We start from the raw sequence: 20,512 nt of genomic DNA, 5'->3' as shown, positions 1-20,512 counted from the left end.
TCGATCGTGCCTTTGAGTTCTGTTATGGCCACCATGATGGCCACCATGATGGCCAGCAGCAAGGGTTCTGCTGCCCCTGTTTCTTCTGTCTGTGTGCCCAGAGCCACTGTGTGGGGCATTATGACTGTGTATTTTTCCGTATTATTAGCTTGTAGTGCAGATAGGGCTTTTTTTTGCACCATTTCCTGGAGGCAGAAGGTCCAGGGGGCACTCTATGGAATTTGTTCGATCTCCACAACCCTGTATATCATTTTTGTAATTACCGGACCCTCTTGGTCTTATTTGATGGTCTCCCTCTGGAGGCTCCAGGCCCATCCCCGCCGGGCCTGTTTGTGCTGGTTGCCCCTGATTCTACACACTCATGTCAATCCCTTTGTCCAACCGATATAGTGTCCTCTCTGGCTTGGACGAACTAGACTGACTTCCGACATCAACCGAGGTGGTGGATCCATCAGTATCCATTGATCGCCATTTTATCCCCCCAAATCAGACATCAAGGAATGTGTCTCGGTAGATGGGAGGTGTCCTAAAGAGGATAAATGTCGCCCCGCGAGGGAAGCCATTGCAAGTAGGCAAGAAATTAGGCTGACAACAACATCTGATATACCGATGATTGCTGACACTGTTAGGGTACTCTGGTCTGCAACGACCCCTTTGTTGACCACTGGAGACAGAGTAGACTTGCCCCTAGAGATCAAAGGCATAAAACAAATGGATTACATATCCACCCTCCTGGAATATTGCTGGCCTATCAAGTAAGGTGACGCAAAAACAGTGGCTTGACCTTGTTACTGAACACAGTATTTCTTTGTCTGCAGGAAACATGGTCTATTGAGGAAAGACATATATTAGGCTTCTAAACTTTTCATACCCCAGTGGTGCCCAGTTCTCAGGGACGAAACAGAGGGGGCTTATGCTCATATGTGTCCACAACTGGGGGCATGAAAGTTTTTATGTTTCTGTCCATGGACTTTTACAAGATACTTCTGCTTAGGTGGGGACATTTAAAAAAGTGATCATAGTGAATTTTTATAACAAAATACCCTCTATGATGACAGTGGCAATGATTAGTAAACTATTATCACCCTAAGAGAACAGATAGTAGGAGAAAACGTCATGATATGGGTGGGAGATTTTAACTGCACGATATGTCCCCATCGCTCGACAGGCATGTGCGGCCTAGCAGAGCATGGGGAAGACTGCCCCACCCATTTTAACCATATGAAACTTGGTAATGCTCCTAATAACATTCTCCTTCATTTTAATTTGTCCTTTATAAATGAGGCATGTAGCCCGAGCATACTATTCCTGCCGACCTTCAATGGAAGGGGGAGCAGCTCCACAATTGATTTTACATTGATTACTGCTGCCCACGCGGGCTGGTTGTATCGTGGGAAACCGGTCCCTGCCCAATCAGTGACCACTATCCCCTATCTTTTGTTTTAAAAATTAAAAGGCCTACCTGCACTACAGAGACTGCCACTCTATACCCAACAGAGATCAGATTGGCGTCAAAAAATGGTTACACCATTAAATGGAATAAGGTGGAACCGCTGTGCTTCTTGGAAAAATTAGTTAAGGTCAGCATGGAGGACATTTCTATCTGTCTGGCACTAGATGAGGAACCAGAAAAGGTAATGGCCTCTTTCTCACATATACAGAAAACTATAAAGACTCTACTGACTAGAGAATTTCGGGCTGAGCCCAGTAATGACCGAGGGTGGTTTGACAGTAAGTGTACCAAGGCACTTTCAATCCTTAAAAAAGCATTACAGGCTAAACCAAGAAACCCCGGATTAATTAGGCAAGCCAGAAAGTACTATAAGGTTACAACTAAGGAGAGAAAAGCCACTTTAAATAAAGAGGCATGGGCGGCTCTAAAAAAAGCTTCCCAAAAAAGAGAACACATCATTCTGGAAAGTGATTAATGCGTCTTACTTTCAAAACAAAGAGGGTGATATGATAGACATCGCCATAACCGGGGATACCTGGGTAACTCATTTCTCACAACTGTATGATAAAGTTACTCCACACGAAGGAGAGCGGTCCGATGACACCAGGACTCCCAGCCCTCTGGCCAGAAACCACCCTTGTGCTGTTCCACTACCTATAACCTTTAGTTGTCAGGAGGTCACTAAAGCGATAAAGACTAGTTCATCAGGAAAGGCCCCGGGGCCGGGTGGGGTACCGATTGACACCTAGAAGGCGGAGCTGGACCTCTGGGCACCCTTGATAACCAATGTTTTAAATAAAGCCAATCAATGTGGTTTCATACCCTCCTAGACTGATCCTGCATGCTACTGCCCAATATCCCTGTTAGACGGCTTGATGAAGGTGGCAGGCCGTATCATCCTGAATAGGATTCAAATTTGGGGAGAGGAAAACCATATTATATCAAATGCGCAGTATGGTTTCAGGCCAAGGAAATGGACTGTTGAGCAATGTCTAAACCTAGCCCTGCTGAACGCAAAATATACTCATGCAAAGAATGGGAACCTTTTTATTACTTTTATCGATTTAAGTTCGGCTTTTGATTGTGTTGATCATGAGTTTATGTGGAGAACGTTGAACGACATAGGTGTAGATGGCCAACTCATTCTCTTTATTAAGGAACTCTACAGAGGAGCCAGGGCAAGGGTACGGTATGGACGGAGGGGGGAGTGCTCGGACAAATTCCCTATAAAGAGGGGGGTAAGACAGGGGTGCATTTTGGCACCCCTGTTATTCACCCTATATATAAACTCAGTAGGACTCCACCTTTGGGACTTGCAACATGAATATCCAACTATTGGCGGGACCCCCACACCGATATTGCTATATGCGGACGACGCAGCATTAATGTCGCGTACAAGAATAGGACTCCAGAAGACCGTGGAGAAATTCGCTAGCTTTCTGAGGGTCAGAGGCCTAAAAATTAACATTGCAAAAACTTACACAATGTCCTGTGGGAAGGGAACAAAGAGGGTGCAATGCCCGATCTATCTTGAAGGCAGGAAAATGGAATCCACGGACAGGTTCTCATATCTAGGTGTGAACTTTGAAAGGAGGGGGAATTGGCACACAGCAGTACATGCCATGCAATTAACCCTCACCTGTTCCACAGGAGCCTTAAGAAATTTTGCGTCCAAATTGGGGGGAAAACCAGTAAAAGAGCTGATCTATATTTACAAAGCTAAATGTGTGCCTGTAGCATCATACGGAGCAGGCGTTTGGGGGATTGTAAATTCACTGGTCTTACAAACCTGTGAAAACCAGTTTATCTGTTATCTACTGAGACTCCCGCAAACGTCTCCTACGTACATGACACACATAGAAGCAGGTCTTCCCTACCTTTTAGATACCATTAGGTTCTCCCCCATACTACTCTGGCACAAGGTCTGGGTTACCAACGAGACCGCCCTAAACAGAGACTTAATTAATGACTGCCTACCTCTGGAAGGGGCCTCTAACATTACATGGATCACCTATGTTAGAGGTATGTTTAATCAGATAGGACATCCAGAATTTTTTGAAAGGCCTGCCAGCTTGGAGATGGTATCAAGAGGCTCCTTGAAAAAGATGGGCTCGGACCACTTAGTTGGTGTCAGGTGGGAACTTGAAAAAAGGACATTGACTACTCTTAGATATCAGCAAATCACTGCTCATGAGGGGCTCCAAAAGTATCTTATTGTTGTAGCAAGCCTGTATGCCCGCATGCTGCTAACCCGCTTCAGGCTAGGTACCTTTTTCCGTCTAATTACTTTTCCTTTAACCAATAACTGGTCAATGGATAACCTTGTTTGCCCCTGTGATGATTGGTCCTATCAATCAAATATACATTGTGTTTTGTTTCGTAAATTTTATCATGCACCACGAAGGGCCTTTTTATTACCTATTCTTAAAAACTGGGGGATACGGACCTGTCTTGCAGCTTATATAAAGCTGTAAAAATTAGCAGAAGAGCATGTTATCTTCGCAGTAGCCAGCTTTTTAAAATTACCGATCAAATTTCGGAACACAATGTGACGCTTTTTAACTAACATAAATTGCTTTCATCTAACATTGCTTTTTTAGAAATTATCGTTGTTTTGAAACATTTTAACTTAGTGACCAAAATATTTAATTGTAAATTAACTATCTGTATACTGGCTTTTTTTCTCGATTGTATAGGCTGAAAATAGTTTTTCTATAATATGTGCTTTTATGATTTTACATGAAATCGAATAAAGCTTGCTCTGAATTTGAATTTGAATACACACTCATTTACATTTGTCTTTTTAGAGCCCTCCCAATGGTCTTCAGGCTGTAGATTTTGGTGAGCCCACTACTTTCTGCTCAGATATCAACTACTCCTATTAGATGTCTGTCCGGTGAGCCAGTCCACTCACCCAATAACACTTTAACCTGTCTTTGTGCCTTTTATACTGCTCCCAGCCGGGCAAGATTTAAAGTCTACTCCTGAGTTTGATTACCCCGGTCAATGTACCTTTATGTTTTTCACTCCTTAGCAATTCGGGCGCTGGGAATCTGCTCCCTGCCTGGGCTCAGGCCTTGCCCTGATCCGACACGTGGTTCCTGCTTTGTCCACTCTCTGTTGCGCTCCGTCACGGGGCTCTCGCTGCTGCATCTGCCCTTTCCCTCTCTGCTTTCACATCCCAGGTGGCTGTCTTCACGTCCCAGAGCACCCTGTCTTCACACAGACGTCCACGTGTCCGACTATGTTCTCCTTCCGGAGAGTCCCGTTGTCCCGGGATTGACTCCGGCAGCCACTCACCTTTCTCTCAGCCATGTCCCTCGGTGCTGTGGGTGCAACTTCATCGGTTCCTGGTTCCGAACACTGCTCTGAGCTTCTGCGTCAGCTTCCTACAGCCTCCGAGTCGATATCATTGTAGATTGGGGGAATCAGGGTTGATCTCTGCCTCTTTTGCCCCGTGCAGGTATGGATCAATATGCGGATTTTAGGGCTGCCATTCTAGTTGGTCTGTAGCTTCGCTGGAGTGCGGGCATTACAGGTGGCTCCAAGCCACACCCCGTCCCCAACATACTTAAGTACTATTGGACCACACAGTTGGAGGTGGCTAATGATTGAGTGTTTGCTGACAGTGGCAAACTGGCATACCCAATAATGGCACTGAGAGAGGCCTGGGAAAGAGACATTGGGACATTAGAAAAAGATGACTGGGCAGAGCTTTTGTAAAGCCTAAGGGAAGTGGCGATACAAGCTTGCTGTAAGCTAGTACAACTTTGGATCCTGCATAGATCATACTATTCTAGAGTGCTTCTCCACAAGATAGGTAGAGGTGAATCAGCACTATGTCTGTGAGGCTGTGGGCAAGAGGGCACCTATTTTCACACCCTCTTGGTATTCCTGGTAATACAACTCTTCTAAGCAGAGGTGGTACGGAAAATGGTTCAGGTGCTCAATTGAGTGGTTCCCCTATATGCAAAATTACTACTTTTGACTATTACCGGTGAGTCGGAATGGCCAAGACACCAGGATATTTGTCTGGTTGTTGCGACGGGAAGTGGCCAAGCATAGCATAGCATGAGCTTGGGGCAAAGTGATGACCCCCCTCGAGTTGAAGACTGGGGTCTGACATGGATTGGTGCCAGCAGATGAAGCAAGTATTTTACCAAAGCAGGGACTGTCTTAGGAAATGGGAAAAGGTGTGGGGCAACTGGCATACTTACAAATGTTATTGAGTATGTGGGGGTTGGTGTAGGTAGAGAAGAGGGTAACTAGACATTTCTGTGTATTACCTGTGGGGGCTTGACATTTCTGAAAGCCACAAAAGCTTTTTCTACTGACTGTCAGTGACACGTATTTGATGTAGTCTGCTCTGCTTAAAGTGTACACTGAACAATTGCTTTGAATACTGTCTTTACTGTATGATGAGCAAAGTTTAATAAAAAAGAGTTAAAAAAATTAAAAAAAATAAAACACTACCTATTGAAGCAAGTAGCCACAGAGACTACTTTGGCTGAATGCACTTGGGTGACCCTTCTTGGAAGAGACCGCGAAAAAAATCAAGGATGCCCATTTAGTTTGATTCAGTTGTCTGCATTAATTTCACAGACCGATGATAAAAACAATGAAAGAAAACCACAAAAGGAAAATGAATGAGCCAAAAAGCTACGGTCTCAGGCTACCCTGATCCACATTAACCAAAGTCCTTGATCTAACTGCCTCTCCGTTTATAAAACATATAGGCCCACATGCATCAATCTCGGCTTTTGCGATTTCAAATTTGCGATAAAAAGCGATTCGCAATTTAGAAATCGCAAAAGCCTATGCATGATTATTTTTTAAATATTTTTGCAATTCGGTAGAAATCGCTATTTCTACCGAATCGCATAAAAAATGCGATTTTGAAATTGCGAATTCGCAATTCCCATTCATTCCTATGGGCCAAAAGGCCCATAGGAATGAATGGGAATTGCGAATTCGCAATTTCAAAATCGCAAATCCTGATTGCATTTCAAGGGTGGTGAGGGGGGTTCAAATGAACCCCCCCTGCACCCCTGAAATGTATTTTTCGCATCATGTTGCACACACACATGTCCTAAGGACATGTGTGTCCGTAACATGAATGCTTTTAAAATGGGTTTTCTGTGTTAATAACACTTTTTGCAAATTTACCGAGTAGTTCAACTACTCGGTAAATTTGTCCCTCTAATTGCGAATTCGCAATTTCAAAAGTATTCATGCATTGCTTTTAAGAAATCGCAAATTTGCGATTTCTTAAAAGCAATCGCATTTTTGGAAATCGCAAAAATGTTGCGATTTCAAAAAATGCGTGATGCATTCCAAAAAGCATTTTTGGAATCGCAAACGGCCGATTTTAAGGAATCGCACCGTTTGTGACTCCAAAAATGAATGATGCATGTGGGCCATGGAAACTGGAAACACTAGGGAAAGGTTATCAGCCGAAGAAGTTCCTTGCAGTTTTCACTTAGAGCCCTCTCTATTGTGGTTAGCAAAGACCTATTATGCTTCTACACTATGTCTCCTAGTGTATTTACTCAATTGAGTTTTGGGCACTGTCTGCAAGTGCCAGTCCTTCTTGACTTCGTAATTACTGTCCTGGCATATATATCTATCAGGCCAGAGCGCAAACAGCAGACTTGGTAAAAACAGGGAATGGTAAGCGGATAGCTTCAGGTGCTGTAGATTTCCAAACAAAAGCCCTTATGAATAACATTGAGGGACGACAAGATAATAGTCTCACTAAATGTCATTGCTACATCTTTTCATCCTGTGATTTTTGGACTGCCTTGGCTTGTACACTACAACACATATAATAATTGGGTATCCAGGACCATAATTATGAGTTACACCTTCTGTATTGAGCATTGCACGGTGACATCTGGTTACTGTTCCAAGTCTGACCATACTGAAGAAGTAGTTATATATGTTAGCCTGAGCTACTTAAAAGAAAAAGATCTACTTCTGGGCATAGTCCACCTAAGGCCGATTAGTTGGTTAATACGATACCCCAGAAGGTGCAGCCTTCAAAAGTCAGTCATTCTAAGTATTTCCTCTGGAGAGTTGAAGATGACTTAAGGCCTGATTTAAAGCTTGGCGGATGGTGATGAATATCCTATCCGCTTAAATATAAATCTCATAAGATGTAATGGGATTTATATTTCAGTGGATGGGATATCTGTCACCGTTGTGATGGAGTAACCCGTCCGCCGAATTCTAATTCAGGTCCTAAGAACAATGAGACACATTAATAATATGTGGATAACATTCATATACCAAATAACCAGAAAATAGCTCAAAATTCCAATAAACTGAGTGATCTTGCATTGGTTTTTTACATCATCAAAGAAGTGGGTAGTAGTGTTCCCGCATAGGGAAACGTCCGCTCATTCGGAAGAAACAGCTGTGATTTATACATGAAATATATAAGTATTATTCATATAAGTCTAAATTAGGGTGTTCTATTGTCCCTCAACACCAACTACCCAACGGTGTTACTTACACACGGAGTGTGCATCATTAGACAGAAAAACAAAGGACTTGGACAGCACACCTCATATTAGTTAATGGTTTTGTAACCTTCAATCACAATTATGGGTATATATGTCCCTATTTGCTTAAGATGCAGGGACAACAACAGCAACTTTAGACAAACATAGAGATCCAAAACATGTATTGAGTCTTGATATTCTTTTATTCCAAAATTTGAATCCAGTATAAGTTCCCAGCACACGGCTTGCGGGCACGTGTTTCGTCTTACAAAGACTTTCTCAAGGCGATATAAGGCTCATATTAGATGAACATCTGTACAAAGTATGATTTCCAATATGGTTAAAGTTATGCATAGGAATTTTCTCTAACAAATGTATAGAAGACCACTCAATATATATATATTTTTTTTATGTTGGCTCTTTCTGATTCCACAGTGTTTGTTAATTCATTTATTTTGGAGCACCTACAAGTACCTAGTGACAAAGAACATAAATGTAACTAGATCATAAGCCTCCAGGGAATAGGACTTTCCAGAACTTCAATAATTGAGTGAAAATACTTATTTGAGAGGAATCTTCTTCCAGAGGCCTGAACTTTGCACTATAAAGGCCATCCCACCCCATGTGGTATACTTGGAGAGGGCCATCACTAAGTTATTCTTGGTGCATGCTCATAAGGATCTAAAGGGGAAAATATTTTTGTAATTTTTTTGGTTAAAAAAAGAAAAACGGAGCTTAGGCCAGGATATAGTTTACACATTTTAGCATAATGCACTTCTATATTGGTAGCAGTAAATAAGATCTAGCGGCTGGAAACCTCATGAAATTATCTGAGGTTCAAAATTGTTCTGACCAAGGAGTTTACAATTTTTGTAGATTTCTTCAGGAGACCTAGAGTATGCAGGATAGTCAAAATCCAGTCTGGATTGCACAAATGTGTTTGTTACGGGGCGGGACGGCAACTCTCGCTCAGACCCCCTACCACTCACTTGTGGAGTTCCCCAGGGGTCGTCGCTTAGTCCCACCCTGTTTAATGTCTATATGGCCCCCCTGGAAGACGTCGTGACCCCCTACGGGATAAAAATAGTAAACTACGCTGACGACACCCAACTTGTCGTCTCTCTCTCCCAGCTAGATGAACACCCAGACAACCTGCTGAACTGTCTCCAGGACATTTACACCTGGATGTGCGAATCCTCCCTGAAGCTAAACGGTGCAAAAACCGAGGTTATGCTTCTGGGCAACAAATGGTCCTCCATCCCTCCCTCGGTTTGGCCGGACGCCTTTGGTGAGATACCCACACCAAAGACAGAAATCAAAACGCTAGGTGTCTGGCTGGAACCGACCCTCACCATGAAGACCCAGGCAACCAAGACCGCTGGAACATGTTTTGGCCTTCTGCGGTCAATCCGCAAAATTCTCCCCCTCCTTCCCCCCCTTTCCAGGAAACTCCTGGTTCAAGGGCTCATTTTAGCCCGGATTGACTACAGCAACGCCGTCTACCTCGGCGCCCCGGATTTCACCTTGGCCAAACTCCAACGTGCACAAAATGCTGCGGCAAGGCTCATCATGAACCTTCCTCCCAGAGCCTCTGCCAAACCGGCCCTCAAGGCTCTGCACTGGCTTCCGGTTCGCCAGCGAGTGGAGTTTAAAGCCATGTGCACCAGCCATAAACTCATCAATGGTGCCGGCCCAGCCGCCCTGAAAGACCTAGTCGCCCCATACAAAGCCCCAAGAACACTGCGTTCTGACGATGAACATCTGGCCATCGTCCCAAAATTTAAGAAGGCTCGGACCGGTGGACGTCGCTTCTCGGTCAAAGCCTCTGCAGGTTGGAACGCACTCCCCCGCAATCTGCGTCTGGAACCCTGTCACGCCCTATTCCGAAGAAAACTAAAAACCTCTTTATTCCCCAAATAGTTCTCCGGCCCTTCCTCCTCCTGGTTCTTACAATTCTATAGCGCGGGGATGCCTACGGGTCACCAGGCGCTTTATAAATTTATAAATAATAATAATAATAATTACCGTGATTATAACCAATAATGGCAAAGAAAGCCAGAGCATTCTAGTCTTGATAAAACAGTACTTGATTATGTGGGGGATTAGGTTATCAAGTTTGAGGTTGGACTCTAGTATTATGCAGAGATTGCAAACTGATGTGACTGGCTGAGGTTATAGTAAACGTTTCCACATCTTTGTTGAAAACTGGAAAAGTTTCAGATTTTGGGGCTTCAATTGGAGATAATTCGTTCCCATTACAGCTTGACCATTTGTTACAGAGTTATAAGAGTTCTCTTGCAAATTTAGTAGCTGTAACTAGTTCTGACCCGGATTACTTTTAAAATGATTCAAGAAGAAAACAGTAGCCTAGAAAGCTAACTGGCATACTCCATATAACATGATCAGCCAATCCTGGAACTGTCAGGAGCTAAACCACAGTTGTCAATTGTGCCACTGAAAACCCATCCTTTTGCCGATATATTGATAGTAAAGAATCAGTAATGGTTGTCATTTGATTCAAATTATTTACAGCCAGTTCCTATAATCCCTCATCCTCATAATTTTCAGGAAACATGGAGCTCAGAAGGGAAAGTACCTGTCCAGCTCTGCTCCAGGCCTGCCAGCGCCTGCTCTACTCCCGGCCTGGCATCTCCAGCTCTTCTCTAGTTTTGACCTTACTCCAGCTCTACTGCAGTCCTGCTCTTACCCAGATCCAAACTTCAGCCTTGCAAGAGTTGTCCCTGTAATTGGGAAAAGCACCTAAATATTTGTACTCCTTTTGCTTTTATTTCCTTGTGTTCTCATGCACTGTCATCCAAAACTTAAATTATGTGCCAACTGGGACAGAAATTGTGGCTTCCAGAATGGGCAGCACTTTCATCAGTGCCACGACACCCAGTCCTTGACACACATCTTATGGAAATTCTGCCATTTTAACTCCTGTATCTGTATGACATTATCCTCATGTATTAATCACATTTTTGGATTAGTGGGGACGGAATGCCACTTTCCGTGCACCTATGTATGACTTGTCTATAGTTAAGTCCACCAAACTAATTTTTCTCCAATTCATTTATATATCAAGCTTCTTAAAGACCTATTTTAAAACCATAGGAACCTTAATCGAATATTTACTTTTACATGTGCACTTATAATTGAACATATTGACTGATTGTAAAACTTGGCTATTGAATATTGTTGGATCTGTATAAGGTTTAACCATTGTGTTTTTTTTCAGGAGAACTTGACGCTCCTCAAAGCTGGGTCTACAATAGAGGGCCAGAAGATCTATGTAGAATACGTTGATGATATTGTGATCGATGGATTGTTCAACACCATATTCTGCTCCTTGAACTTTCTTTTGGTGAACACTGATGCAAGTGTAAAACCAGCTTCTCTATTTGAGGTGCAGATGATTCTCAATTCTCATGAAATTATATTTAAACCTTCCCTAGAAAAGGAAGCTGGAGATAGCTTTTATGATCTTTTAGAGGAGATTTTGGAAGATATTTTCAAAATGTCTGCAAAAGTTAAACGAGTCGCAGAACACCTAGGTGTGGAAAATTATCAGGTACGTGATGCATTCATTAGTTGTCTGAATAAATTGAGTATAAATGTATGTATAGATATATAATGCATTATTTTGCCTTCATTTGCAAAGGATTACAAAGCTGCATGAAACATACAAAATAATCATTCCAAAACTTCATTCATTTGTATTCAGCATGGGATCCATTGTAGATTATCACCATTAAAAAAACTGAAGGCTCAGCCTGGTATTGTGCATGTATGCTGACATTTGTTGTGCAGCAAGTGCCAGGGGTTAGTTAAGGTGCATGAGGTAGAATGCATTCTAAGTTGAAATGAAGAACAGGATCTTTCAAAGACCATATGGCTGTCACTTAAGGACCAACTATGCGCATCATCTCTTTAAGCCCTAGGTCTACAGTCCTCTTGATTGCAGCGGGACAGTAATCACCAGGTGAGAGCAAAAGAAAGTCCTCTCAAAACACCATTGGCCTAAATAGTCACATCACACTGCATGCAGCTCCAGCAAACTCATACTCAAAGAGGCCCTATCTGTAGCTGGAGTTAGGTAAAGGAGCCACACACACTATGGTCTAACTGATTAGGTTACCACCCAAACATTTTGACTCAGAGCCTTTTCACAAAAGTAAACGTATACCTTTCAGCCCCATATTATCTATTTGTCCTCAGTCTAGATTATTGCAAGGTTCCCCATGCATGCAATAAACAAGTGTAAGGTTGAGGATATTGTTGTAAGTCATCAATGTATGCAAATACCATGCAATTACGCCACATATAATACTTTGTTCTCAGTTCTATGCAATTGAACTATGATGAAGTCATAGGTAAAACTCAATACAAAATGTCATTTATGAAGTGGGTATTTTGCAAAATGCTGTCAGACATGTGAAAATAGTTCCACAAGAGTTGCTAACTATTTAATGTAATGATCTTTGGATGTAAATCGTATTATCATGGCTTTACCAAATATGTGGTGTGAGAAATTGGGTTGTTCATTGACTGGGAATGTGAGCCCTGATCAAGCAACAGCTGCAATTCCTTTACAGGGTGAACCACAAAAAGTCACTATATTAGCCTGTGTTAGGGAGGTGCCAGAGAGCCCATGTCAAGATGGCCGCATTATGGAAGAGCTCTGCGGATTGGTCGACAAAATCCACAATTTATCCTGCCATCTGTCATCCTGCACAGATGAATAGCCTGCTAAAACATCTAGAAGAAGGTGCCAATGCAAATGCACCATTTTAGGACCCCTCATAGTGCTGCATGACAGTATAAAGTACTAGCAGCCGGTGTTGGATGCTGTACATTCTGCACTGACGAGGAAGGAAGTAGGCCAAGCCACCTGGTATTGCAAGAGCCTACTGGTGATTGTTGACTGAGTGTCTCACTTTCGTTGTGGCTCTGTGTGTACCCCAAGACCATTAGAATGTTAGAGCGAGAGCCTTGGAGTGACACCGTGGTGGGAGCTGCAAAGTCCGCGGCACCTGAATTTGATGCATACATAGGGACTGTTGAAGTGAGGCGGTAACGGCTCTGGGACGGGAAGGGGCCAGATGTGTGCTGCTGTTCATGGCCCTGTAGAATGAATGGTTTACCCGGATAAATCCTGACTGTTGGCTCCTAGATATTTCAGCAACACAGACTCATGATCCATAGCAAACTGTGCATGCTGGAGTGGAGGGTTGTGGGTCCGCTATTGCTGATGTAGGCCTCCAAAGACAGTGAAGGACCACGTTGGAGACACGGTCTTCCCGCTTGTGACTGTGGCTGCCACTGTGGGAGTCCTGGCCTTTAATTAATCCCCTGATCATGTCGGCCATCACATGGCCTTTTCACTAGAACTCCTTACTACGCCTTTACTCTCGTGCTGGCATGCCCTTGTGCCATATTTCTGCACTCCCACGGCACGTCCTTTAGCCCCATCTTATACCTCTGGTAAGAGTGGAAGGTGCGTCCCTTGGTTGTCTGGCACTGAAGTGGGCCTTCACTGTGATCCTGTCTGCACTGAGGTGAGCCTTCAATATGATCCTGTCTGCACTGCATGTACACTAAGGCTGCAGCAGTGGGAAGCCTGGGAATCCATGAAAAAATGCTTGGGGAAGTGCGAACCACATGTCTGTTTGCCTGGTGCCCTGGACTCCCGCATTGGCTGCACCATTGTTGGGCACGAATGGCTTGACATCTGCTGAGTAGGGTGGCCAGTGGTTCGACCACGTTGGGCGCGACTCAGTGGCCTTGTATTACATAACATATGTGCGGTAAGTGCTTTGTGGTGAGAGTGACCATGATTCATGATAACTATATTTGGTGGCCCCTGGGACTGAGTTGATGGCAGAGGGTGCATGCACTCAAATAGTCACATGCCAACATTGAGGGCCAGCAAGGGAAAGATGGACACGTCCCATTAATTTATGAGCAGACATCTCGATCCCAGGAGATACCCCCACACCCTGCAAACTACATAAATGGCAACGCAGAGCAGCCTCCAGTCGATTGATGTGAAAATAGATGCTTTGAATATCTGAATGGATCACATGTTGTCAAAATTATATGAACAGTCCTCAAGCCACATGGAGGCTGAGCAGCGAATTTCAAAGACAGAGGATGAATTGCAGACTGTTGCCACAAAATGTCTCAACATGGAGAAAGGTACTGGCTGTGATTCAAGCGAAGAAAAAAGACTTGAAGACTTGCTCGTGCCTAAACAACTTTTGCATTACTGGGGTACCTGAATCAAGGAACATGGGCAAGATGGAGCTTTATGTCAAAACAATGTTGACTTCCATCTTTGGTGCGGATAATCTCTCCCAACTCCTGAGTGTGGAGAGAGTCCATTGTTTTCTTATGGCACGGCATCACCGGTTGCGCCACTATGCCAAATCATTGAGAAACTATTCAACTATTGAGATAGAGATTCTTTTGTCTGACTAGGGAGAGACATGAAAGATGTAAACTATCAAGGCAATAAAGTTGCATTTTACCCTGACTTTATGATGGTGGTCCAAACTGTCTGCCGAGAGTTCCTTCCACTTAAGACTGTTACAAAAGGCTGATATCCAATATGCCATGTTATGGCCTGAATGATTCCGAATCGACTATGAAGGGCAACAAACCATCTTTATGACTCCAAATGCTGCTAGAGACTTTTTTAAATCCCTCTTGCCACAGAAGTGTGATCGGCCATCAGCAGACTCGGATGAGAATGCTGTGTAAATTGCCACATGAGAGACATGCTACACAATAGGGCAATAAATAACTCTTGCCTGTCTGGAATCAGTTTCACTGAGAACTGTGCACTCCAAGCATAGGAGACCAATGCTGATTGCTTGCCTCCACGCTTTGTGGGATGGTGGGGCATGTTCTTCTTTTGACCCAGCACCCTCCATCCATCTGGAGGGATACTGAGATCCAGAAAACCTCTCAAGGGATGGTAGAAGTTATGTTTTTTTGTTTTCTACGATATTTTTTATTATTTGTTTTTGGCTGTTGTACTAGGGAATGTCTTTATCAAGTACTTTGTGCTGAAGAGGTTAGGGGAAGTTTTGGGACTGTTTCTTTTTTAATTATGCATGTTTTGCCTTCATCACCTAACAATTTATACAGTACATGCTGCCATAGTTCCGTTTGTCAGCAGCCTCCGTCATTAAAGACACACAATGGCCAAACTCTGAGGTAAAGTGTCCCTGCTCACTTAAAATATCCATGGGCTGATTGATCCCTGCAAAATCGGACTTGTCCTAAACTACATGGATTGACATGACATACAGATTGAGCTCCTCCAGGAGATGCACTTCACATGCCTCACAAACAAGTCAGTAGGAGCTAGATGGTCAGTCATACTCCTCACATTCTAGGGGTGTATTAATATTAGTGGAATTAGGCATCCCTTTCATAGCTACACACTCCTTTGTGGATAAACAAGGGCATATAGTGATAGTTCAAGGATCACTCTACAATATTCCCATCACATTGGTCAACACATGCGCCAAATATAGATGACCCTGATTTTTTCACACTTACATGATATGGCCCCAGTCTCTGTCCTTTGAGATGGTCATTTGAACATGTACCTTGACTCTGTGGTGGATAGGTCTGTATTGTCTGATTGGCACAGGATACAGTCTGCACATGTGATCCGGGAGGGGATGGATGATTATGGCATGGTAGATATGTGGCACCTACGGAACCCCAGACAGAGAGGGCACAACTACATCATCAGTGCATGGAACATGGTCTAGACTAGACTGTTGATTGTTATAACATGAGATGTGTCCATGAGTAGATGAGGTAAAACACATGCCTAAAACACTATCTGACCACCCACATGTGTTGTTGCCCCGCATACTGCCCAATGTTGCCCCATTACATTTACATGTCATTTTCAAGCAACAGAGTTGCTGAATGCGTTATTTAGAGAGGAAGTCCGTGGGGCAGTAATGGAATTGTTTTAAAAAATACTGGGATTGTGTCTAGGAAGGTCACTCTCTGGGAGGCATTCAAGGTCATTATTAGGGGGTGTTTGTATCACCACCCAAACTGGTATGTTAAAATTAATACACACTCAACTACACAAGACAGAAACTACACATCACTCTCTGGAGAGAGATTATGAATCCCACCATAAACCAAATACTCTTTCTGCTATAAAAGAACATCTTACGAAGTTTCACGATCAGGTGACTCACGAGACAGAGAATTTGTCTAAGCACCAGTTGGCTCGGGGTTTTGGGGAGGGTGGAAGACCTGGTTGTAGCTTGGCTGAAAAGTTGAGGATCCCAAAGAGTGCGGAATATATTGTTAAAATATTAGATGCGGATGCACGGGTACACTATGATAAATCCTCCGTGCTGTACGTCATTTGGTCCTTCTATATTGCAGTGCATGGCACCCATAAATCTGCAACTCTGGATGAACTCGCTGTGTACCTCGGAGATGTGGCTCTGACTTGGCTTTCCCCAGGTGAATGGGAATCCCTCCTGCAACCTATTACAATTGGTGATGTCAAGGATTCAATGTGTTGGCTCCCTGATGGTAAATTCCAAGGCTCGTGGCCTTACTGAGGAATTTATATAAGGAATACATTGAACTACTCACTCTTTATTTGCATGCTGTATGTGAGGAGGCCTATCAGGACCAGCTGTTTTCCCCCTCACGTCGAGAGGCTTTGATTGTGACCCAATTGAAGTCAGAAAATACACTGGAACAGTGTGAATCTATAGACCGCTGTTGCTAATAAACATAGACAATAAAATATTAGCAAAACATTTGTCCATGTGTCTCCAACTTCTGATATCTAATCTGGTCCTACCAGACCAATCTGGCTTTATTCCCTCCCGATCTACAGCACACAATTTGTGTACTGTCTTCGTTCTCTTGCATCAAGTTGGTCCTTCCCTACAGCTGGCAGCTGTACTCCTTGATGCCACCAAGGCATTTGACCCTATAGCCTGGGAGTCTGTTTGTCATTATGACCTGTATGTGTGTACCAATAAACCGAGGTGCAGACCAACGGTCACATATCAAATGGGCCCCCAGTCACCCTTATTGTTTGCTACCACACTGGCGTGCATTATTAGACAGTGGAATGCCACATGGACCATACAGTTTCAATTGAGGCCGATCAATATCTCTCTTTATGAAGACAATAATGTCCTCCATGTTAGAGACCCTCATGTGCATCTCTCACCAGTGATTCGAGAATATATACTACATTTAAATACTATTTCGGGGTGTCTATAAAGTCAGCAAAATTTGTATAATTCCACTTGCGCCCAGTACTCAACAATGTTCGGTTGAATTCCTATTAATATGGAACACCAACCCAGTTAAATATTTAGGGGTGTTGATCCCCCAAAATCTCGACCGGGTGTTCTGGGGGCATTATGGCAGAGCTGTGTCCGGGCTGGAGGACCAAGTAGCTTTTTGGTCCATGTTGCCATTGTCCCTTGTGGACAGATTAGCAGTTCTCAAGATGGTAGTCTTGCCTAAATATTTATATTTGTTTGTGAATATACCCATTGTTTTACAGATGCATTTTTTCAGGAGGCTTCAGACACTCTTGATCAAGGCAAGCAACTCGGAGGTAGCTGGGATACCCTGACATTGCTCTATGATGGGGGTAATTCAACACACCTGATTTATACCTTTACTACCTGTGTTCACAGGCACATTTTGCATATTATTGGTATGCAATACATGACTTTATCCCACACGTAGCAATATAGTATGATGGTGCCTATCCAAGCCCATTTTGTGACATTCTGCAAACTAAACGAGAGGGAATGTCACGCAAAGAAATCAACACATTACATGCTACAATGGCAACTTGGTGAGATTGGCTAGGAGGGCAGGGAAACTTCTGCTATACACGCCAACACTCCCCTTGCGATCTCGGTAATGCAGGAGGACAAAGTGCAGCAAATCCTCTCCAAGACAGGCCTACATACTATGGGGAATATCTACCCAAATGGTAAATTCATGACGCTGTAGAAATGTACTACTTATAAAGACGGTATCCCAATGATGGTATTCATATTTCACCTTCGTGCCATTCGAGTAAATTGTATCCGCAATTTTCTGATAAACACCCCCCCGCACTCTTGCTGCCCTGCAGTTACAGTTTACCAGCACTACTCATCGCCATCCAATTACTAAGTTATACAATGTGGCACAAGCAGGTTACACTCTGGCTCGTAATAAAGCATTGCATAAGTGGGCTGCAGAGCTCGCCTACCCCATTGACTTTGCAGATTAGAAATACTGTTGCGCGCAACTACACATTCTTACATCCAACTGCAATCTGAAAATTATTAATTTTAAATTCCTACACAAAGTGTATTTTACTCCTGTTAAACTTTGAAAAGTTGGGTTGAGTACAGGACTGATGGAACACCTCTTTGTGGTTCAGAACTCACTCATGCTGGGTCCAGGTGTGGGTTCAAGATAGCGAGAGCCTTTTTTGTCCCTGTGGCAGGAGGCCAGCAAACAAGCCCTTGGATTCACTTCCGGCAATCCTGGGTGCAGGTGAAGATGCAGGGCCCAACTGCAGAGCTGGCCTACAAAGGGTGAAGGGAGGTTCCAGGGAGCAAAGCAGTCCTTCCAGGTACACAGCAGTCTGGCAGAGCGCACAGCAGGTCACAGCAGCATGAAGTCCTCTGACAGTCCTTTCGCAGATCCAGTAGTGAACTGAAGAGTGGGTCTGAAGGTCCTACTTGTATACCCTGGTGCCCTTCTTCTAGAAGGTGGGAGAAGCTTATGGAAATGTTCTTTGAAGTGCATGGAACTAGCTAACTTCAGTGACAATAAAGGGTTGTTAGGCCATTTGTGTGAAGGCAGAGCACAGGTCCTTCCTGCCAGCAAATAGCCCATTGAGGCACACCTAATCCCTCTATTATGTGACTGTCTGGGAGGAATTCAGAAGGTCTGTCAGTCATGTGAACCTAGACAGACTGCAGGCACAAAGGGCAGTAAAATGGCAACTTTATAAAAGTGGCATTTTCACAATTGTAGTGAGAAAACCTGGCTTTGCCAATACAGAGGGTTTATCATTATAATTTCATTGGTACCAAACATGGCATAACTGCCTAGTCCCTATTAGTATTTACAGCTTATTAATGTAAAAAAATGTCTTATGAGAGGGGAGGCCTCACAGTAGTAAAAAACATATTTAGAAGTTATTCACTGCTAGTACATGTAAACCTTAAAAGTACATGTCTAACCTAGGGTCTACCTTAGGGGTGACTTGTATGCAATAAAAGGGTAGTTTATGACTTGGCAAGGGGGTTTAAATATCTGATCGACATGGCAGCGGGGGAGAGGGGTTGGCCTAATGGCTAGGGCGGTCAACCTCTAATCTGGGGAACCAGGTTGGAGTCTCAGCAATGACGCTAAACATCCTGTGATTCTGGGCAAATCACTTAATCTCCCCGTGCCTAACAAAAATGAATGTTTGTCCTCATGTAATGCAACTGGTGCTAAGTAAAGGGCTCTGATACCCGCTACCGGGTCAAGTTTGTGCTATATAAAACTCCTTAAAAAGAAAATGGCAGGCCTGGGACATGTTTTTACTTAGTGAAGTGGGTGGCACAATAAGTGCTGCAGGCCTATTGGTAGCATTTGGTTTACAGGCCCTGGGTATATGGTATACTGCTCTACAAAGGACTAACATTTACATTAAATAATTTGGTATAAGCCAATTTGACCATGTTCTAAGAAGAGAGCACAAGCACTTTAGCACTGGTTAGCAGTGGTAAAAGTGCACAGAGACCTTGTGCTAGAATAATAAATTCAGCAAAAAGTAGAGGGTGAAAGACAAGTTTGGAATGACCCTACAGAGAAGGCCAGGTCCAACATATTGAAAATTAATTAAATAAATGTATTGAAGTAATTTTGTTGTTATATTCACTTGGCAGTATAAATGTTTTATTTTAATTTTTTTAATAATTATGTTTACCTCTCAATGTCTAGAGTGACATGGACTGCATGGCTGATCTGTCTGAGATCCGTCAAGAAATTATGGATAGACTGTCTTCCGTTATCAGCAAGGCTATTGAATATAAGGATTCCTTCAGCACCTATTCATACCTCTGGGCAGATGACCGTGTTGAGTTCATGAGACAATTTCTGTTATATGGTCATGTGCTGTCTTCAGAAGAGATTGAAGCACATGCTGACGAGGGTGTGCCTGAGCGCCCACCAACCTTGGAGCAATTCAAAGAGCAGGCAAGAAATCCAATTTTATTGAGTTGCTAGGTGGTGTTTTTGTGCTGGGCTTGACTCATATCTCTTTGCACTTAAGTGGAGATTAGTTGCGTAAAATGTGTCACTAGTACCCACAAATGAAAACTTCTAATTAGACAATTTTTATGTTGCCATTTGTAAGGGCTTAGTTGGTAAATACTACTATGGACAACGTTGGAAGTAGATGTGGTTTCAAGCAAAACGTTAATAAAGAGGTGGAGAAGTGAGCTATTTTTAGTGTTGACCAGGTGGGTGGTCCTAGGAATTG

The 20,512-nt window shown here is 43.3% G+C and overlaps 1 protein-coding gene across 1 annotated transcript in view; it reads left to right on the top strand.

Moving 5' to 3' along the window:
* DNAH11 (dynein axonemal heavy chain 11) overlaps window positions 1–20,512 on the top strand; it is a 3,435,931-nt gene that overhangs the window by 916,082 nt on the left and 2,499,337 nt on the right. Inside the window, exons 16-17 of the mRNA XM_086939827.1 lie at window positions 11,195–11,527; window positions 19,972–20,226. Of these exons, the coding sequence (XP_086795953.1) occupies window positions 11,195–11,527; window positions 19,972–20,226 (588 nt within the window). The remainder of the gene's footprint in view (window positions 1–11,194; window positions 11,528–19,971; window positions 20,227–20,512) is intronic.

This window comes from Lissotriton vulgaris, chromosome 10 (assembly GCF_964263255.1).
Source record: "Lissotriton vulgaris chromosome 10, aLisVul1.2, whole genome shotgun sequence".
NCBI classification, from domain to species: domain Eukaryota; kingdom Metazoa; phylum Chordata; class Amphibia; order Caudata; family Salamandridae; genus Lissotriton; species Lissotriton vulgaris.
The sequence above is the reverse complement of the archived record's forward strand: the minus strand, read 5'-3'. Positions and strand labels throughout refer to the sequence as shown.